Genomic DNA, 18017 nt, shown 5'->3' with positions numbered 1-18017 from the left:
ATTGTAGTGCCCAATCCTGCCGGCTTTTTCAACTGTTTCATGCTGGTGCATGCTCTGGGGGCTGCCTTCACCCCTAACTGGAAGCCATGAAGAAATCTCCCGTGGGTCAACGGAATCTTCCCCCTGCTTCAGATACACCAAACTTCAGCTTCACCGGTACTCTGGGACCCCTCTCATTCTCACGAGCGTGGCCCCTGGAACACAGATGGTGGACCCAAGTGGCCCAGACTGTCCAGTGGTCCAACTCTCCGAATTTGGAGGAGGTAAGTCCTTGCCTCCCCTACCCAGACAGTAATCCTGTGCAACGCGTGTTCTGCAGCTACAAGGGCTTCTGTTCACATTTCCAAGAAATCCTGCATGCACAGCCGGGCCTAGGTCCCCAGCACTCCGTCCTGCGATGCTCAGCTCCCTGAATTGATCTCAGGTGTCGGGGACCTCCTTTTGCAGTGTTGAGACGACCGCCATATTCAGTCTTCTTGAATCCGTGTTCAAGGACTTCTGCGGGTGATTCCTGTCTGTGCATGGGTCTCTACGTTGCTGAGGACCCCCTCTGTCTCCTCTCCCAAGTGGCGACATCCTGGTCCTTCCTGGGCCCGGGCAGCACTCTTTTTCTCCAACCGCGAATCTTGCAGCTAGCAAGGCTTGTTTGCGGTATTTTGCCAAGGAAACAACTCTGCATCCTCCAGCATGCCGTGGGACATCTTCTGCACGAAGGAGAAGTCCCTACCGCCTTTCAATGTTGCAGAATCTTCAGCTTCTTCCATCCGGAGGCAGCCATTTTGCACCTTCCTCTGGGGTTTGGTGGGCTCCTGCCCCCCCCCCCGGACACTTTAGCGACTCTTGGTCTTGGTCCCCTTCCTATGTAGGTCTTCAGGTCCAGGAATCCGGCTTCAGTGCTTTGTAGTCTGTTGTGGTCATTGCAAAATACTTTATCACGACTTCAGTGTGTTTCTGGGGAAATAGTAGTACTTTACTCCTACTTTCCAGGGTCTTGGGGTGGGTTATCTTTGACACCCTTAGTGCTTTCTTATACTCCCAGCGACCCTCTACACACTACACTAGCCTAGGGGTCCATAAGTGGTTCGCATTCCACTTTCTTAGTATATGGTTTGTGTTGCCCCTAGGCCTATTGCATCCTATTGTATTCTAGTGTTTGCACTACTTTCTGTCTGTTTTACTTACCTGATTTGGTTTGTTCTGTATATTTTGTGTATTTTACTTACCTCCTAAGGGAGTATATCCTCTGAGATATTTTTGGCACATTGTCACTTAAATAAAGTACCTTTATTTTTAGTAACACTGAGTATTGTCTTTCTTTACCTATATGATATAAGTGGTATTGCATGAGCTTTGCATGTCTCCTAGTTCAGCCTTGGCTGCTCTGCTATAGCTACCTCCATCAGCCTAAGCAGCTAGAACACTACTACTCTACTTATTAGGGATAACTGGACCTGGCACAAGGTGTAAGTACCATTGGTACCCACTATAAGCCAGGCCAGCCTCCTACAGTACTTCCTTAAATTTTTTATTTGCCCATGTTAGGGCTACAATTCTCTAAAAATAAAAGTAGACCTCACAGCTACTTATGCGCATGGAAAATGTCCTTCCAAATGTTGTTTTCAGTGTGTCCGTGATCAAGGAATTCCTAGAGTGTGTTAAAAAAGGGCTTTTCGATTTTAGAGACCTTCCACGCCACTAACCCTCATGATTCCTGTTTGAGCTAATTCACAAAGCTTCCCTGCATTATCTCTCATTGAAAGCAAAATTTCCTTGTAGATGTTACACCTGCAGCCATGGTTATTGAGTTTCGGCATTATGAACCCATGAGCCATGCATTTCCTTAAGAAGAAAATTGTGTTGCGGATGCATTGATGGTATGTTGCAAAGTCAGTTTTGACACTGGCTTTCTTTTTTTGGACTCCAACTTCATCTGCAGACTGATTCTGCTATACCTTACATCTCAGGAAAGTACAGCAACCAAAGATGTTAGAAAAACCAAAACATTAATTGTTAAACAATGGGCATTTAAGACAGGTTTGTCTCCTTCATGGTAGTCCATCTCTAGATGGATAGTATCCGGTACATTGCTGTGTTCACAGCTCATTCTACGAAAGGGAAAGCTACAATTACCAAACTATCAAGGAAATATTTATTGCAGTGATTTACAAGGGAGCTAGTTGACAGTCTATACACCCACACGCAATTACTGTCTTGAGTTAGATTCTACAGCCTATACCCATGTGGGCCAGGCCTCTCTATAAATCTTTTGCTCAAACCATTTTTTCCACTGCTCTTTTTACGGATGGGCTTGTAATTCTATTCAACGCTTATGACCCTCTATGAGTATCTCCTGAAGGAGACAAAATAGTTACCTGTAGTCCCAATTCTCTGTGATGAAAATCTTCACTGACATCATAAGCAACCCTCCCTCCTATCTGGTGGAAAGGACAAGTAGCCCACCGACAGGGCATGAAAGGATTCAGGAGGATTCTGATTTACAGTGACTGGAAAAATGATGACCCACTGTGCGCCTGGCCTGACGATTCCGGACCACCTCCTCAATTATCGAAGGGAGTTAAAAACCTCAGAATTACCATGGACTCCAAGTTAACTATGAATGCCCAAGTGGACAAATTAGCACAAACAATCTTCATCACCTTGAAGACTCTGCAACGCATCTTCCCCCACCTCGGATTTCCACACCTTCCACAGGCTACTATCTCTCTTGTTCTATCCAAACTGGATTATGCCAATGGCCTCTACCATGGATCATCTCTATTATGAAAAAATTACAACATATTCAAAACTCCGCTACTATTACATGTAAAGCCACAAGCCCACATCTCCCCTGCCTTGAGAGCACTACACTGGTTACCTGTTGCCAGACGATCCATCTTCAAGCTGCTTTGTATCACCCACAAAGCTATACATGGAACAGGACCGCTTTTTATCAGAAACAAAATAACCAAGTACATTCAACAAAGAAACCTCCGCTCAAGACTGGCACCCGCCCTAGAACACCACCATGCAAGAAAAAGACTAGAGGTGGTACTTCCTTCTACAATCAAGCAGCAAAACTATGGAATTCATTACCCCTAAATATAAGATCCATGGATAACTACCTTGTCTCAGAAGACTACTCAAGAGTTGGCTCTTTCCTTCATAACCACCATATTCAAACAGCAATGGACTGTGCATGCCTGTTGATAAATATTTTTAATCTGAATATGTGTATATTCTAGATATGTACAGTTCTTTAGGAAATATGTATTGCTACTATGTCATAACAATAAATTACACACATACTCTTTAAACCTGTTTAACAAATGTATATTTACTCACGATTAAATATGTATATGAATGTGAATATATATATATATATATACGTATATATATATATATATATATATATGTGTTTATAAATAAAAATAAATAAAATAAAATCTATAAAAACTCAAATTATAAATAAGTGAATTAAAGTTAAAAAATAAATAAATAATAATAATAATGCATAAATAAATTAAAGAAAAAGAGTATTAAAGTATATATAAATATATATATAAAAATAAAATTATAAATAAACACAAAGTAAATGTTCTCTCTTGTAAGCTTCAATGTGTCTGCCCATCACCATATGTCATGTCTCTACCAATCTATCCAAAATAACCCTGCCTAAGCTCTTCCTTCCTCCTCCACATCTAGATCACCCAAACCTCACTTTACTACCTGATCTCCCAAACAACCCTAATAAAATCTCCCTCATTTATCTCACCTTGAATCATCCAAAACCCCTCCTGCTACTATGATCTCCCTAACCCTTTCCCCAGACTCTTCCCTCCTCCATCCCTCCTTTACTCATCCCAAGCCTCATCCTATTACTATAAACTCCCAATTAACACTTCTGGATTCTTCCCTCCTCTAGCCCTCCGTTACTCTAGTCAATCCAACTTATAAACTTACATATCCTCTGCTCAAATTAACTCATAAAAATACAAAAACTGAACTCATATTTCCCTGTACTAATCCACCACTAATTCCTCTTGGGTGCCGGAGTAGCATGCTACTCGCCGAAAAGCGATTCGACTCCTCATTAGGGATAGTAAGTGCTATATAAATACTATTACTATGTAAACTACAGTGTAGATTTTTCTGACTTGTATGTGTGCAGAGTCTCTGGTTACATCACTCTTTTTCCATTAAATTTTCAAACGGTTTGAGAAAGAAAGCTTTTTTCAATTGTTCTATACAGCTACTTTTTAGATTTTAAATTAGCTTGTTTTAAAAAACAAAATGGAATTTTGCCAACTGTTTACTTTAAAAGGCTGTTAAAATATGTTTTTAGTGAGCGAATCAGTTTACAAAAAAGGAACAAGCATTTGCAAGGCAATAGGTCTCGCATTTGCTTGAGTTAGAGCTACTGCCAATGTAAATGTATAACTGGACTTTTCTTGCCACATAAATTGGTCAGCCCTGACTTATAATTGCATCTTTTCCTGCCATATAATTCCAGTGGCCCTGCATATAACTAAAGCAGTTCCATTTACCTTTCGTCCTCTATCTGCAGCAAAAAATGAAAATGTTGCAATTTAGCATCCTAATTTAAATCTGCTATGCTAATTCCAATAGAATACCACTTTCTCCATGCCACTATCAGAGTTGCTGTCTGGCTAAAACAATTCCCCACAAAAATACACAGGACACCCACAGAGGAGAAATAAACAAGAAGGGTCACCCAACCCTATCAAGAGTGTTCAAACAGTCATAGTGTTATAAGGATGTTAAGTTGGCCTGAATCATGGTGCTAACTGTAAATACGAAAGATTATTAAAACATATACAATTATCATATAAACCTTTATCAGAAATAAATGTTTGGCATTATACTGTAATGCTCTAAGTAGGCCCTAGAGGGTACTATAACAAAAATATAATTTGTAAAAAAAACACGGTCATGTAACCATATTATTAGCCCCTAGAGAGCATAGCCCCATGGAAAAAAACAGGAGAAATTAATGCAGCGTAACCATATACAAAGCCCCTAGAGAGTGTTTTTAGGGCTAGCAGACCTACTTCAATGATATTACACACAAGGCCTTCAAAACATAACTTCTCCCACCTGTAAAACATTAGTTCCAGCCATGAAAGAGTTTAAAAAGATAATGAAAAGTGGTAGGGGTTGTTATTTTGGAGTCCCCACTAACATAGTGTGGCGACCCAGAGATGGTGCAGACAGAAAGGGCACGTTGTGTTCAATGTATTGAAGGTTGTCCCATTGTTCTAGGACCACCTAGCTCCTAGAGAACAACACAATGAAAATAGCATTTGTAAGCAACATGGTCATATAACAATACAGCTAGTCCCTGGATGACATAACCACACAAAAATTACATAAAATAATGGCCTATAACCATATATTTAGCTCCTAGAGAATGTAGTACATTACACATTTTCAGGGCTGGCAGGACTACTCCAACAATATTGTAAACAAGGCTCTTAAAACATTAACTACTCTCAGCTATAAAACAAAAGCTCAAGCCATGAGAGCTTAAAAAGACACTGACTGGTGGGAGGGGTTATTATTTAGGGGTCCCCATTAACCTAGTGTGGGGACCCAGGGATGCTTACATGTTTTGTAAAAGTAATGCCCTGCAAAGCATTATGGGGCGAATTTCCAGAATGCAGTGAATATTGTAGTGTTGTAGTATTGTAGTATTGGCTCTCCCGCTGTGCCGGAAGATCCACTTTCTCTCTCAGGATTTCTGTTTAACGTAAAGCATTTACCAATTTCAAGTGTTTTCGGGGGAGAGCCACAAGAAATGACTCTAATTAGGTAACTGTGACCAGCGCTCCAATACCGTTTATCAAGTTCACGCTGTGGTGCCTGTTCTGCACTGTGAGCGCCGTGGCCACCATGCAGCACGAAGGGGAGAGACAAAAGAAACTAATTGTTTGCCCACGCTGAAGTATATCGGCAGTTGTGCAATAATCCATGTAAAAGGGGCAGTCTGCAAGCATGACAAAAACAGCCTCAAGGCAGGACAAACGTAAAACATTTACCAATGACATCAAGAGATTTTTGAGAGGTAAGCCCATGAACGAGTGAAAGTGATGGGCGTGGTTAAAACAGGTGAAAGGGCTTGCTCGCTCCACCTAAAAATTTGTTTCCTATAAAAAGCTCTAAAGGAACAGGTGTAGGGTGGAACTAGTCAGTGCTAATGATTTCAATGGTGTTTACCCAGGAGAACATCAGTTGGCTGGGTGTGGAAGGGAAGTCTTGGTGACCCATGGAGACCCATCCCTGGTAAACCTTTATGGACACCTGTGTACAGGTTTTAATGTTCAGTTCAAGCATTAGTTCGTCTGAAAACATAGCTAAAATAAAATAAACAAAAGCAGAAATAGCTTGTTGATGCTCTCAGAAAAGAGGAGTTGTACGTAAATCCTTCTCTGTGACAAAAGCAAACGATGCAGTAAATTCAATCAGTTGTAGCCGCACACTGAGGTCGGCCTCCTTATGCAGAATTAAGAGAACTGCATCAATAGCTTCATTAAAAGGAGAAATTATTACAAGAGAAATAATGAAAAGAAGATTGACCAATAGCGAAAATCAAATGATTCTTTGACTCACTTATTTATTTTTTCATAGAAAACTCAACTTCAAATAAGATTACACTTTAAATACCATGATCCACAACTGCACTGGCCATCACTGTATTCAGTTTGTAACACAACACCTGTAACATAACATTTATAATCCTGAGTAATGTGAAACTAAAGAAAGTGTATTTACTGAATACCAAGGCCTACCTCACAGAAGAGTGTAAGTTTGTCACTAGGCAAAAGTTCATGAGCTTCATCAACCAAAACATCATGTCGAATGAATTTTTTAAAACCCCAGTCTTTGCCTTGCACAAATCGATATGCCCTTTGGCTTTCTGTTTAAAAGAAGAAAGAAACAGCTGAAAAAAATCTACTTGAAAAGAAATACGATGCATCATATTTGGAAACGCATAAACAGACACTGAGCCTCATTCTTGAAGGTTCTCCATGTTTTGCAAGTCAGACCTCCATTCTCCAAAAATCTCAGTTTACAAGTGCAACAATACTATCATTAAAATAGCTTTACTTAGGAGCCCAAACCCACTTTTCGAATTCCGAAAAGAGCATTTGTAAATGGGTTTAGACTAAACCAAAACATAAAGTTTAGCTGAAGATCTGAATATCACTTACCTCATCTCATACTTTACTATTTACAGTAGTGACGTCCCATCTCATTCCAGGCACCCCTTAAAAGATCAGTTTTTGCTTAATATAAGCACCACTCCCTTTAACTATTAAAGGGCCCTGGTATACCACTGACACATACTGTTTTTAACCCTATGTTACCTTTCGAGTCCACTTCTGTGTACATCTGCTGGGACCTAAGTTATGTTTTCTATACGGAGTTGGGGTCCGTTTTTATTTTATGTCAAACATTTTCTTTAGTTTATTGGGTGATTAGGTCCCGTGTTTTTCAATATAGCAAGCTTCTTCCACGCAAAATGGTTGTCCCATGATATGGAATAGGCAGTTGCTGCGTTCTGCGGTCTACGGGAGCCGAGTGTTCACGTTTGGGCGTGTTGTTACTCCGGATAAGGAAAGCCTGAGTTTGGAGTGTGCATCCCGTCTCCCTTTGTTTAGGAGAGATAGTGCTTTTACTTTTGAACTGAGGGGAGTGCGTGGGGGGCATTATCGGCAGAACAGTGTGTGGGTGCATTAAAGTGGTGTGTTGGCTTCGAATGCTGGAGGAAGCCAATAACTATTAGGCCACATAAAAGGTAAGCTCCATATGGAATTTTTTTGGTGATTTTGATTGTTTTAAAGGGTGACCATGGTTCAGCAAAAAAAACATTACTCATTCTATACAAGCATCGAAGGATTCCACTTTTTTTAAAGAACAGTTTTATTAAATTGGTAAATCCTGGTGTTATTTTATGTTTCTCTGGCAAGAGAAAATGAAAAAAAAAAATTATAAAAAAAAAAATACAAACAATGGTAGTTATATTTCCCTTGGGTCCTCGCTGGAGGCATGTAATGGGCCTCTAGGCCATGCGTCTGGATAGTGGAACGCATAATGCCGAAGCATAATGAAAAGTGGAGACACCTATCTACTTCTCATTCTCAGGGAATCGACAGGACCGATTCAAGAAGAAACCATTCAAAGAAAGGGACACTTGCATAGTTTACAGTGTTTCATGGAAGCAACTACATATGAGTAAGTTTCTGAGGCATGTACCAGAAAATAGGAAGGTCAAGCGGTTGTCATTCCTCTCTCAGGAGTGATTCTTCTCAGAATGTGCTTTACATCCCCTTCTTCAGTCTCCTATTCCTGGTTGTCTCCCAGTTATGGCACAGATGCATTTCAAACAGGAGGGTCTAGGGGGAAATACATTCAGAAAGATGAACTAAAAGGTCTGATGTCCTACATTTCCTGAAATCTGCCGTTACTTTTAGATGAAGTGCAAACTCTTACCAGTGAGGGGTGTTTTAAACAGTTCAACAAACACGATTTTCCCATTTTTTGTGTAAATTCTGCAGGGCAGGGGCTCCTGAGGAGAGAATGGAAGGACCTGGAAAAAGCCTGTCCCTGTGTTAATGGAGAAACTTTATCTTTTGGTGAACGGAGAACTGAATCTCCCTCAGAAGTTAACTATTGGTCCCTTTCTTATTGGTCCCTTTCTTACTAATCTCAAGGGACAATCAGCTAAGATACTTTCTGAGAAGGTGTCAGTTTCAGACCCTGTTGACAAGAAAGTAAAGATGTTTTTAAACAGAGTGTTATCTGGTTTAATCCTGGTCACGAGAGAGGACGTTTATTTGGTTAATACGTCCCAATCATTGAATAGGGAAGATGGCTTGCAGTTTTTAATGGTAAAGAACACTGAGCCAATTACCTGTCTGAGATAACCTTTTATAACTTAAAGGCATCTGTAACGACAACACGAGGGGTGGTGGCTGAAATGAGGCAGCTGTACCTGAGAGGCTGTAAGACTGATTCTTCACACAAAATGAAATACACTTTGTAAATATGCCGTTCTCAGGAAACAATTTTTTGGGGGAAGAGCTTGAGAGTGCCATCATTAAATCTTTTAAAGGCAGAAAATCAGCTCGGGTTTTAAAGTTCGAGTCAAAGGGTTTTGTAAAGAATAGAAAGCCTTTTGATTGATCCACAAACGGGAGTGATGAGCTTTCATCCAACACAAGTCCGTTTAAACCCAAGTCTGCAGGATGAAGGCTTCAAGAATCACAAGGCTCAAAAATCAATAAACTTTACTGGGAGTGAGGATTCAGGGGATGTCGTGCCTCTTTTTCAAAGAGTGGCAAGGATAAGTCAAGGGCAATTGAGTACTGCAGGCAGCATCTCTGGGGTACTCACTGGAGTTTCAGGATCTTCCTCCAGACAATCGCTTTCTCTTAACTCATCTTCCCAAGATCAGACAAAAGAGATGAGTGCTTTGGGAAAATATCTTGATGTTGGGGCAGAAGAGGGCTGTGATTCCTGTACCACCCTAGGAAAAGGGTCTCGTATAGTATTCTCTTTTGTTCCCAATAAAGGCGTCTTCTGGGAAGTATCAGCTAATCATACACTTGAAGAATCTGAGTATTTTTCAAAGAACAGTCCACTTCAATATGAACTAATTACAACAGGTGATTCTGACAGTTAGAGTGGAGACTTTCTGACATCCTTAAATCTCCACTATGCTTCTCCACACATTCCGATAAGTGTGGTGCATCAAAACTTACTGAGGGTTGAGGTGGGGGAGCCCCACTAGTAGTTTCAGGTATTACCTTTTGGATTGTTATCAAGGTTTTAGATCCAGTGGTTGTCATTCTACATGAAAAGAACATTCATGTCTATCAATACTTGGACGATCTCTAGATGGTCTCCGATTTCCACAGTGGCAACTTAGGATCATAAAGCCTATAGTAGACACTCCCAATCTCAAAACATCAATGATGGCGCCGTCTCAAAGCCTCCTCTTCAGGGAGTTCAGGTAGATAGGGTAGGTGTATTGCCCTTGAACTTTAAAAGGTTTTTCAAAATAATTAACTTTCTTTTGAGGATTGATGCTGTTTTTTATTTCTTTCATTAAGCTTGTTTGTTTGCGTTACCATAGATTTGATGACATTTGTGTCCTCTGCTTCTCCATAGTCTGCTGCACTGGGCTCCGGCCACAGTTTCAATTTCTCTATTCCAGTAACACACAGCCTGAGACAATACATTCACTGGTGGCTGGTGCTTTGCAGCCTGGGGAGGGGAGTATTTCGCCCTCCGCGAGCTATGGCAGTATGGACAAGAGACACTAGCAAAAAAGGTTGGGGTGCAGCACTGGGCTCATAAACTGGTCAGGGACTTTGGTTAAGCCATGAGCAGGACCACTCCTCGAATTGGAATGAACTTATGTAATTTGGAAGACCTTTTAGGTGTTCCAATACTAGATCCTACATTCAAGTAAAGACTGACAATTCAGTGGCTATGTCCTATCTGAACAGGACGTTTGGGAAAGGGTCATCCTCTCTAAATGAATGGTTCTAATAATAATGGATTTAGAGAACAGATGTTTTGTCACTCATAGCAATGCACATTCAGGGAAAAAGCAATGCTTTGGTATTTAAATTCCAATTTACAGCATATGTCCATCATTGGGCGTCCTTTTCAAAATGGTGTAAGGACAAATTATTTTCTCCAGTATTTTGTTCCCTAGAAATTCTACTGAGATGTTTGAAATTTGTTTCGATAAGGGCTGCTTGGTTGCCACCCTGAAATTGCAATGGGCAAGTGTGAGGGTCTTTTGGTCTCCTTGGGGTTCTCTGGTTGAGACTGAAGATCGTATTTCATTACTTTAAGAGTCTTGGCCTGCTAAGGCCTATAGTAAGGAACTTGTTTCCTGTAAGGGACATGCTTTTGGTGTTAGAATATTTACAGGATGCCTTTAGAGGATGTTCCCCTAAAATCTTTGACTTTCAAGGTGTTTTTTGGTAGGCATTGTCACTGCTAGGAGACTGGGAGAATTAACAGCTTTGATAAGGAATCCACATTATCTTAAAATGTTTGAGGACCATATAGTTTTAAGATTGGGTCCTTAATTTGTGCCTAAGGTGACCTTTGTCTTTTACAGATTTCAGGGAATAATTCTTGCAATACTCCCCTTTTCTTCTATTTTTGAGGGTGAAGATTCCGAGCAGTCAGGATTTACCTTTCAAAATCAGCTGGCTCCAGGAAGAGTGATTTTTTGTGAATTGCACTCAAACAGCAAGGAGGGGGTGTCTTCCTTTAAACCCTAAATTGCTGGAGCAACAAGGTGACTTCAATCTCTTAATGTAGTACTAGTCTCCAGCTTCCTGGAGAGGTAAAGCTTATTCAACAAGGGGGGTGGCAGCATCATGGGTAGAAATAGGTGTTGTCTCTATTACTGAGATTACTTCTGCAGCCACCTGGCAACGCAGTCCAGGTTTGTTGGTCATTACCGATTAAATTGAGCCCACGGCTCGGAGATGAAATTAGGAACAACTAATCTAAATTTAAAAAAATACATCATAAGCTGCATTAAATTGGACAGAGTCGTGTATTTTGCTTTATTAAATGTGCCTTACATCAATTCTGTCAACTGTGTTTCTCTTTTGTTGCGCTGCATTGGTATTCCTCCGAATAGTACTTAAAGGGTACACTCCTACTGGGCCAGCAACAGAGAGTTGAGAAGTCTAGGAGGAACAGTGGCTCGCTCGAACTGGTGGGTGGCATAAAGTTTGTTGGTGGGGAAAAAAGGCCAAAGAAGCACAGATAATACAATGATGGCAAAGGGGGCAGCACACAGCTGTCAGGAGACCACAACTACAAAAGGTTAGGCCTGAAGATACATGGCAAAGGAAGTAAGAGGGTAGCAGGTGGCAGCGTGATGGAAGATAGGGGCAATGGTTGTAAGTGCATAGAAAAGCAGGATGCAAGAAGGAAAAGGAGTGGGTACTTTTAACGGGTTGAAAGGACTGACATTAGTGCTAATAGCTACGACCAGTGCTAGCTGGTGGAAATGAAGGTCAGTCAATATCAGATCAATAAGATACTGGTCAGGCGAGAAAGAAAGACATAAGGAAGGAAAGAGTGAGCAGAGAGAAGGGAAGAATATGCGAGGTCCAAGAGGGGAATATGGCAGTATTAAATGGAAACAGAGACAGTGAAGGGGCTGTCATAGGGAGTGAAGGCTGGGGACATGGGGAGTTCTCAGTAAAGGAGGAAAGGGGAATAGGAGGACAGAATAGAAATGGGGTAAAGTGCCGATCAGAAGAAAAGAAAAAGAAGCAGAACTTTGGAAGCAGAAGAGAGGGGGGAATGAAGGGGACCAAGTAGAAATACAAAAAGAAGCTGTGATAGCAGTCAAGGAATAACAGAATTTGGCTAAAAGCACGACATGCAAGCTCGCAACAATAAGGTAACTGGGGCTAAGGAAGGAATAATAGAGGCGAAGTAAACAGCAAAATGGGCAGCTTAGAGGAGGAGCATGATGAGGTTTTCAGAGCGAAAATTATGGAAATGGGAGGAAGGGAAAGAAAGTCGGAGGAGGGGGTCATGTAATGATGGTGACAGGTTAGTACTAATGGATGTGGTTTAGGGAGGGGTCAATTTGAACAGGATTTAGATGCCTTAGAAAGAGAGGAATCAAAGGCGTATAAATAATTTACGGAGAGTCACAGGAAAAAAGAGATAGGGAGGGGTAGCTAGGTAAGTTGAAATGGCTCGCACCAGGTCAGTTGAGTAAAGACTATCCATGGGATTTCATTGCAAGACCGGACGCTATCATTATGCATTAACATCCTTTAATGCCACTCCAAGCAGCAGTCCTTTAAAGAACACACTAGAACATTCTGGAATAGAATGTTTAACATATAAACAGTCTTTGAATAGAATCCTCTAGACCTCTTTTAGTAGCTGCTCCTGAACAGATGAGTAGGAATTTCTTTTTGTTCTTCTTATAAGTGTATTTTATTATGCTTTATTATAATTTCCAGTTTGGGGAATTATGGGTTCAGTATTGTGATGCAGGATGTGCTTTGTTTGTAACCATTATCCATAAGCATTTATTTTTTAGACTGTGTAAATATATTGCTTCATAATCTGTAATCCAGGCTTTACTATGTTGTCAGATATGTTTTACAGCAAAGATTTAATGTCAGGATTTTTCGGAATCTGTGCAACTTAAATGGCTGTTGGTTCGAGTGCAGGTTGCGGTGCTCGTGACGATTGTGTGCGATAGTGCTGACTGTGCTGTGTGTTTCGTATTGATTTTCTCCGAGGCCAGCGCACGATTCCGGACCATGTGGATTATTGGGAACGATCTTCTCTAGTCAGGAAAGACTTGGGCGCTGTTAGACCAGGCATCCTTGGCGTAGTCTCCCTATCTTTTTTGCCTCTGCTTCCCATGTTCTGACTGTGTGCTGGACTCTGTTTTTGTTGTTTTTGGTACTCTTGGCACTTTACCACTGCTGACCAGTGCTAAAGTGCCAGTGCTCCCTGTGTAGGTTGTATGTGTAGTTGGCGCTTCAATGATTGACATACTTGATTTACTAGTAAGTCCCTAGTAAAGTGCACTAGCAGTGCCCAGGGCATGTAAATCAAAGGCTACTAGTGGGCCTGCAGCACTGACTGTGCCACCAACATGAGTCGTCCTGCAAACATGGCTCAGACCTGCCACTGCAGTGTCTGTGTGTGAAGTTTTAACCTGCCAATTCGACCTGGCAAGTGTATCCATTTGTAAGGCCCAAACCTTCCCTTTTTATACATATAAGGCACCCTTAGGTAGGCCCTAGGTAGCCCCATGGACAGGGAGCAGTGTTTGTTAAAGGTGGGACATGTACTGATGTGTTTTACATGTCCTGACAGTGAAATACTGCCAAATTCGTTTTTCACTGTTGCAAGGCCTTTCTTTCTCAAGGTTTACATGGGGGCTGCCTTTAAATAAATGTTAATTGAAGTTTCCCTTTGGGAGCAAATAGAGATCTGGAATTTGGGGTCTCTGAACTCACAATTTAAATATACATTTTTTGGTAAAGTTGATTTTTAAATTGTTTGTTTGAAAATGCCACTTTTAGAAAGTGGGCATTTTCTTGCTTGAACCAGTCTGTGACTCTGCCTGCTTGTGTATTCCCTGTCTGGATCCGAATGACAGTTGGGCTGTTTGTGGATCTCCACTAGACAGTGACACAAACTGAGCTGAGGTGTAGCCTGAATATCCTGAGGGGTCATCTGGGCTAGAGAGGAGGTAGGTGCTTAAACGTGCACCTGGATGTTCTGTGCCTGCCTCCACACAATGCAGTCTCCATCCCCCAGGTGTGTGTATGGGGCCAGGCCTGGTCAAGGCAGGATCTTGTCAATAACAGACTTCAAAGGTGGAAAGGGGAGTAAGTAGTGGAACCAAAACCCCAGATTTTTAGACTACTTCTGGAACCAAGAGGAACCTCTGCCAAGGAGAAGAGCTGAAGAGTTGGAGAAGGATTACTGTTCCTTTGCCTGTGACTGTGCTTTGCTGTGGTGGCCTGCAGTTACTGCTTCTGCCTGAAAGAGGACAAAGACTGAACGTTGTGGTATATTCCTGCTTGTGAAGTGTCTCCAAGGGCTTGAACTAAGCTTGCCTCCTGTTTTGAAGTCTCAGGGCCATCAACGACTTCCTCTGGAAGCACCTGGACTGCCTGCTGAGCCTCCTACACTGACAAGTGGTAGCCTATCCAGTCCCTGAGCCCTTGAAGGTGAAGCTGGTGGAACCAAGGTGGAAATCCACACAGAAAATTTTGACGCACCACCTGCGGCACAGCTGTAAAAATGACGCGCCACAGCCACGCAGCTGAAATTGACACACCACCTGCATCGTGGCTGGGAAATAGACGCATCGCCTGCATTGCAGCTGGAGAAACGAAGCAACAACAGCTTGCAGCTGCTAAAATCCACGCAAACCCCACGCAGCAGGGATTCTCGTACTCGTGCAGCCGGATTTTGCCAGCAACTTCGCTGAGCATCAAAACTGACGTGAGCCTGCCCAGACCCGAAGTGCTCATCCAGAAATGGATGCATCGCTCTCTTGCGGGAGAGAAAAACGGCACATCGCCTAACCAACCAAAGAAGAAACGATGCACGGGCTCACTTGCGATTAAGGAGTCGACACATCGCTGATTTTTCCAAAGCACGCTCGCCCTTGCAGCTTTATTTTTGACTCAAACCAGGTGTTTTGTGTAACAACAACGTTTCCATTGTTTTCGATGGAGTAAGACTCTTTTTACTTTTAAAAATTCATATATTTACTTGTGTATGTTGAATTTTTGTCGTTTTGGTCTTGTTTGATTTAGATAAACATTGGCTATTTTTCTAAACTTGTGTGGTTTCCGTTTTGTAGTATTTTCATTATATTACTGTTTGTGTGTTGTTACAAATACTTTATACATTGTCTTTGAGATAAGCCTGACTGCTTGTGTCAAGCTACCAAGCGGGTGAGCAGGGGTTGTTATAAGTGAGAATCTTCCTTACCCTGAATAGAGTGAGGGTCTCTGCTTGGACAGAGTGCAAACTGACTGCCAACCAGAGACTCAATTTCTAACAGGCACCATCTTGCTTTGGGTTTATTGTCATTGATATTTATACTATTTGAGTGAGCAAGTATAGCACGATTCCGACGACAGTTATTTCTGTTGGTATCAGAAGGTGGCATGTGAAATAATTATGTGAATAGATTCTCAGCTTACAATATTTCCCTATGTCTGCCAGGAGTATGATCAAGAAAGATATAAGCACAACATGTGGGTTACACGGTGCATCAGGAGAAGCTGCCAAGGGAGCAACTGCATAGAGTAAAACAAATGAAATTTAAATCACTACTCATTATAATGATGTATGTTCTGTGTTAGAAAAGGCCATATCTGGCTTCAGGGCTCCCTAATAACTCACCAGCTTTAGACACAGTAGAATGCAAGGAAAGGAAATCAAGGCAGTGTCAGTAACATTAAAGGGGATTGTTGGAGATGGCCCTTCATAGGGGATTTTTTTGCTTTTTCCTCCTGGTCTTTTGCTTGCTCTCTTTGAGTGGCTTTAGGACTTTGGGCACTTTCCCACGGTGCTGCAGTAGGAAATTGCACATGCCCATCCTACGCATGCTAGGAGGAGGTACCTCGGAGTGCCCTGTAACATAGTACACCACATACCCGGGGCAGGTACAGCCCTGGCTACTAATAGGACATTGAGCTGAGTGTGGCATCCACTAGAATAGCCTGTGAAGCATGTATCAGGCCTGCCAATGCAGGCCTGTGGAGGCACAGTTGTGCATGGACTTAGGTTGGCGCTACTACCTTCGTAGTTAATCCTGAGGGGACCCTCTACTACCCCTAGAGCACACCCTGAAGGCGGGATGAGTAGTAGATGGATGGCTGGGAAGGTACACATGAGTGTCCCATGCCCGGTAAGGAAGAACCCCCCCACATGGGTTCCCTATCTAAGGGGGGACAGCTCTTCCCATAGGTTTTTGCTGATTTCCTACCCAGTGGTCTTAGGGTCCTGGGCTCTTTCACACTGTCAGTACACTGTGGAAGTGGGGTATCTTCCTGCATATACGGGGAAGAGGCGCTGGCCAGTGTGCGTGCATGCCCACTAGCCTGCCATAGCAGGCCTGTCTGCACACCAGCCCCTATGATGTGTTTAAATATGTATCCAGCCTGTCATATCAGGCCTGGGTGTGCGCATTATCACATATAGTGCATCAAAATTGTATCCAGCCTGCTGTAACAGGCCTCTGTGTGCGCACTACCACCTAGTTTTTTTTTAAAAATATGTATCTAGCCTGTCGCAGCAGACTTGGGTGTGCGCACTACACCCATGGTGCTTTAAACATGTATCCTGTCTGTCTGTGTGGACTTGCACCTATGGTGCTTTTAACCAAGTGTCCATCCTGCCAATGCATGCTTGTATTTGCACAAGAGCACGTATGCCCAGCGATTGAAGAATACCCATGTGTGTTTTCACTGCATACAAGAGCTACTCTGCAACATAGGTTAGCATGGGGAAAGTGTTACAATTACTCCTAGCTGCAACAGTGGATTGCAGCAGAGCAGCCTCATGTTGTTTACTATCAGTGGATTTATCCTAAAAAAAACCTTTATCTGGTAATGGTGGCTTTGTCAATATTCATGGAGAAATGCCACTTCTGGAAAGTGGACTTTTCTCTACCCTAAAACGTTCTATGTGCCTTTTAATTCAACTTAAGTCCACACTGGGGGATGGAGGAGCCCATCTGTGCATTCCCCAGCGACAGATATGATTTCTGCCATTTGTGGGCCGGGCTGGAAAGATGGGAGGGACAGGTTCTGACACTTAGCCTCCTAAATCCAGATCATGGACCCAACTTCAAAGGCACACTACTGTATAACTTCTTGTGCCACACTGCAGCAAAGTAAAGAACCACTGCAGGAACGTGGGACAGAGACCATGGACCGCGTGGTGCACACTGCCAGAAGAACCTGCTGTGCACAAGGAGTAATTACTGCCCTAGGAAAGGACCGCACACCCTTCACGCATCGAGGCTGGCCTGAGAAAACTGGTTGCTGCTGTGTGGCACCTTGAAGAGTTCTCTCCAGGGGCTTATTGGCTTGGCCCCTGTTCTATGGCCGAGGTCTCAGGGACATCAAAGATCTCCTGTGTGACACCTACACCTTCTACCTGTGTCACCTGGACGGCAGTGCCCTATTAAGTGCCTACATCATCTGCTGGATGTCACCTGGCAGCAGTGGTGTGAGTGTGGAGACCAAATTTGCCTGGTGCGGAGCCTTCAAAGTACTGTCCGTATTCAAAGTATGGACCTTCATCGTTGGGTCATGACACGTATAAGCTTCTTGTTGGTAGTGAGCAGATTCATTGGTCGCGGAACCCTGTGTGGCCCACTTTTTCTGCTTTTTTTTTAGCACAACGTGTTTCTCTTGTGCGACACCCGACTGCATGTTCATTGTATG

General features: G+C 42.5%; 1 protein-coding gene across 1 annotated transcript in view; it reads right to left on the bottom strand.

Moving 5' to 3' along the window:
• Positions 1–18017, bottom strand: part of SPOPL (speckle type BTB/POZ protein like) — a 414483-nt gene that overhangs the window by 346287 nt on the left and 50179 nt on the right. The window contains exon 5 of the mRNA XM_069221532.1: positions 6807–6934. Coding sequence (XP_069077633.1) covers positions 6807–6934 — 128 coding nt within the window. The remainder of the gene's footprint in view (positions 1–6806; positions 6935–18017) is intronic.

This window comes from Pleurodeles waltl, chromosome 3_1 (genome assembly GCF_031143425.1).
Source record: "Pleurodeles waltl isolate 20211129_DDA chromosome 3_1, aPleWal1.hap1.20221129, whole genome shotgun sequence".
Classification (NCBI taxonomy): domain Eukaryota; kingdom Metazoa; phylum Chordata; class Amphibia; order Caudata; family Salamandridae; genus Pleurodeles; species Pleurodeles waltl.
The sequence above is the reverse complement of the archived record's forward strand: the minus strand, read 5'-3'. Positions and strand labels throughout refer to the sequence as shown.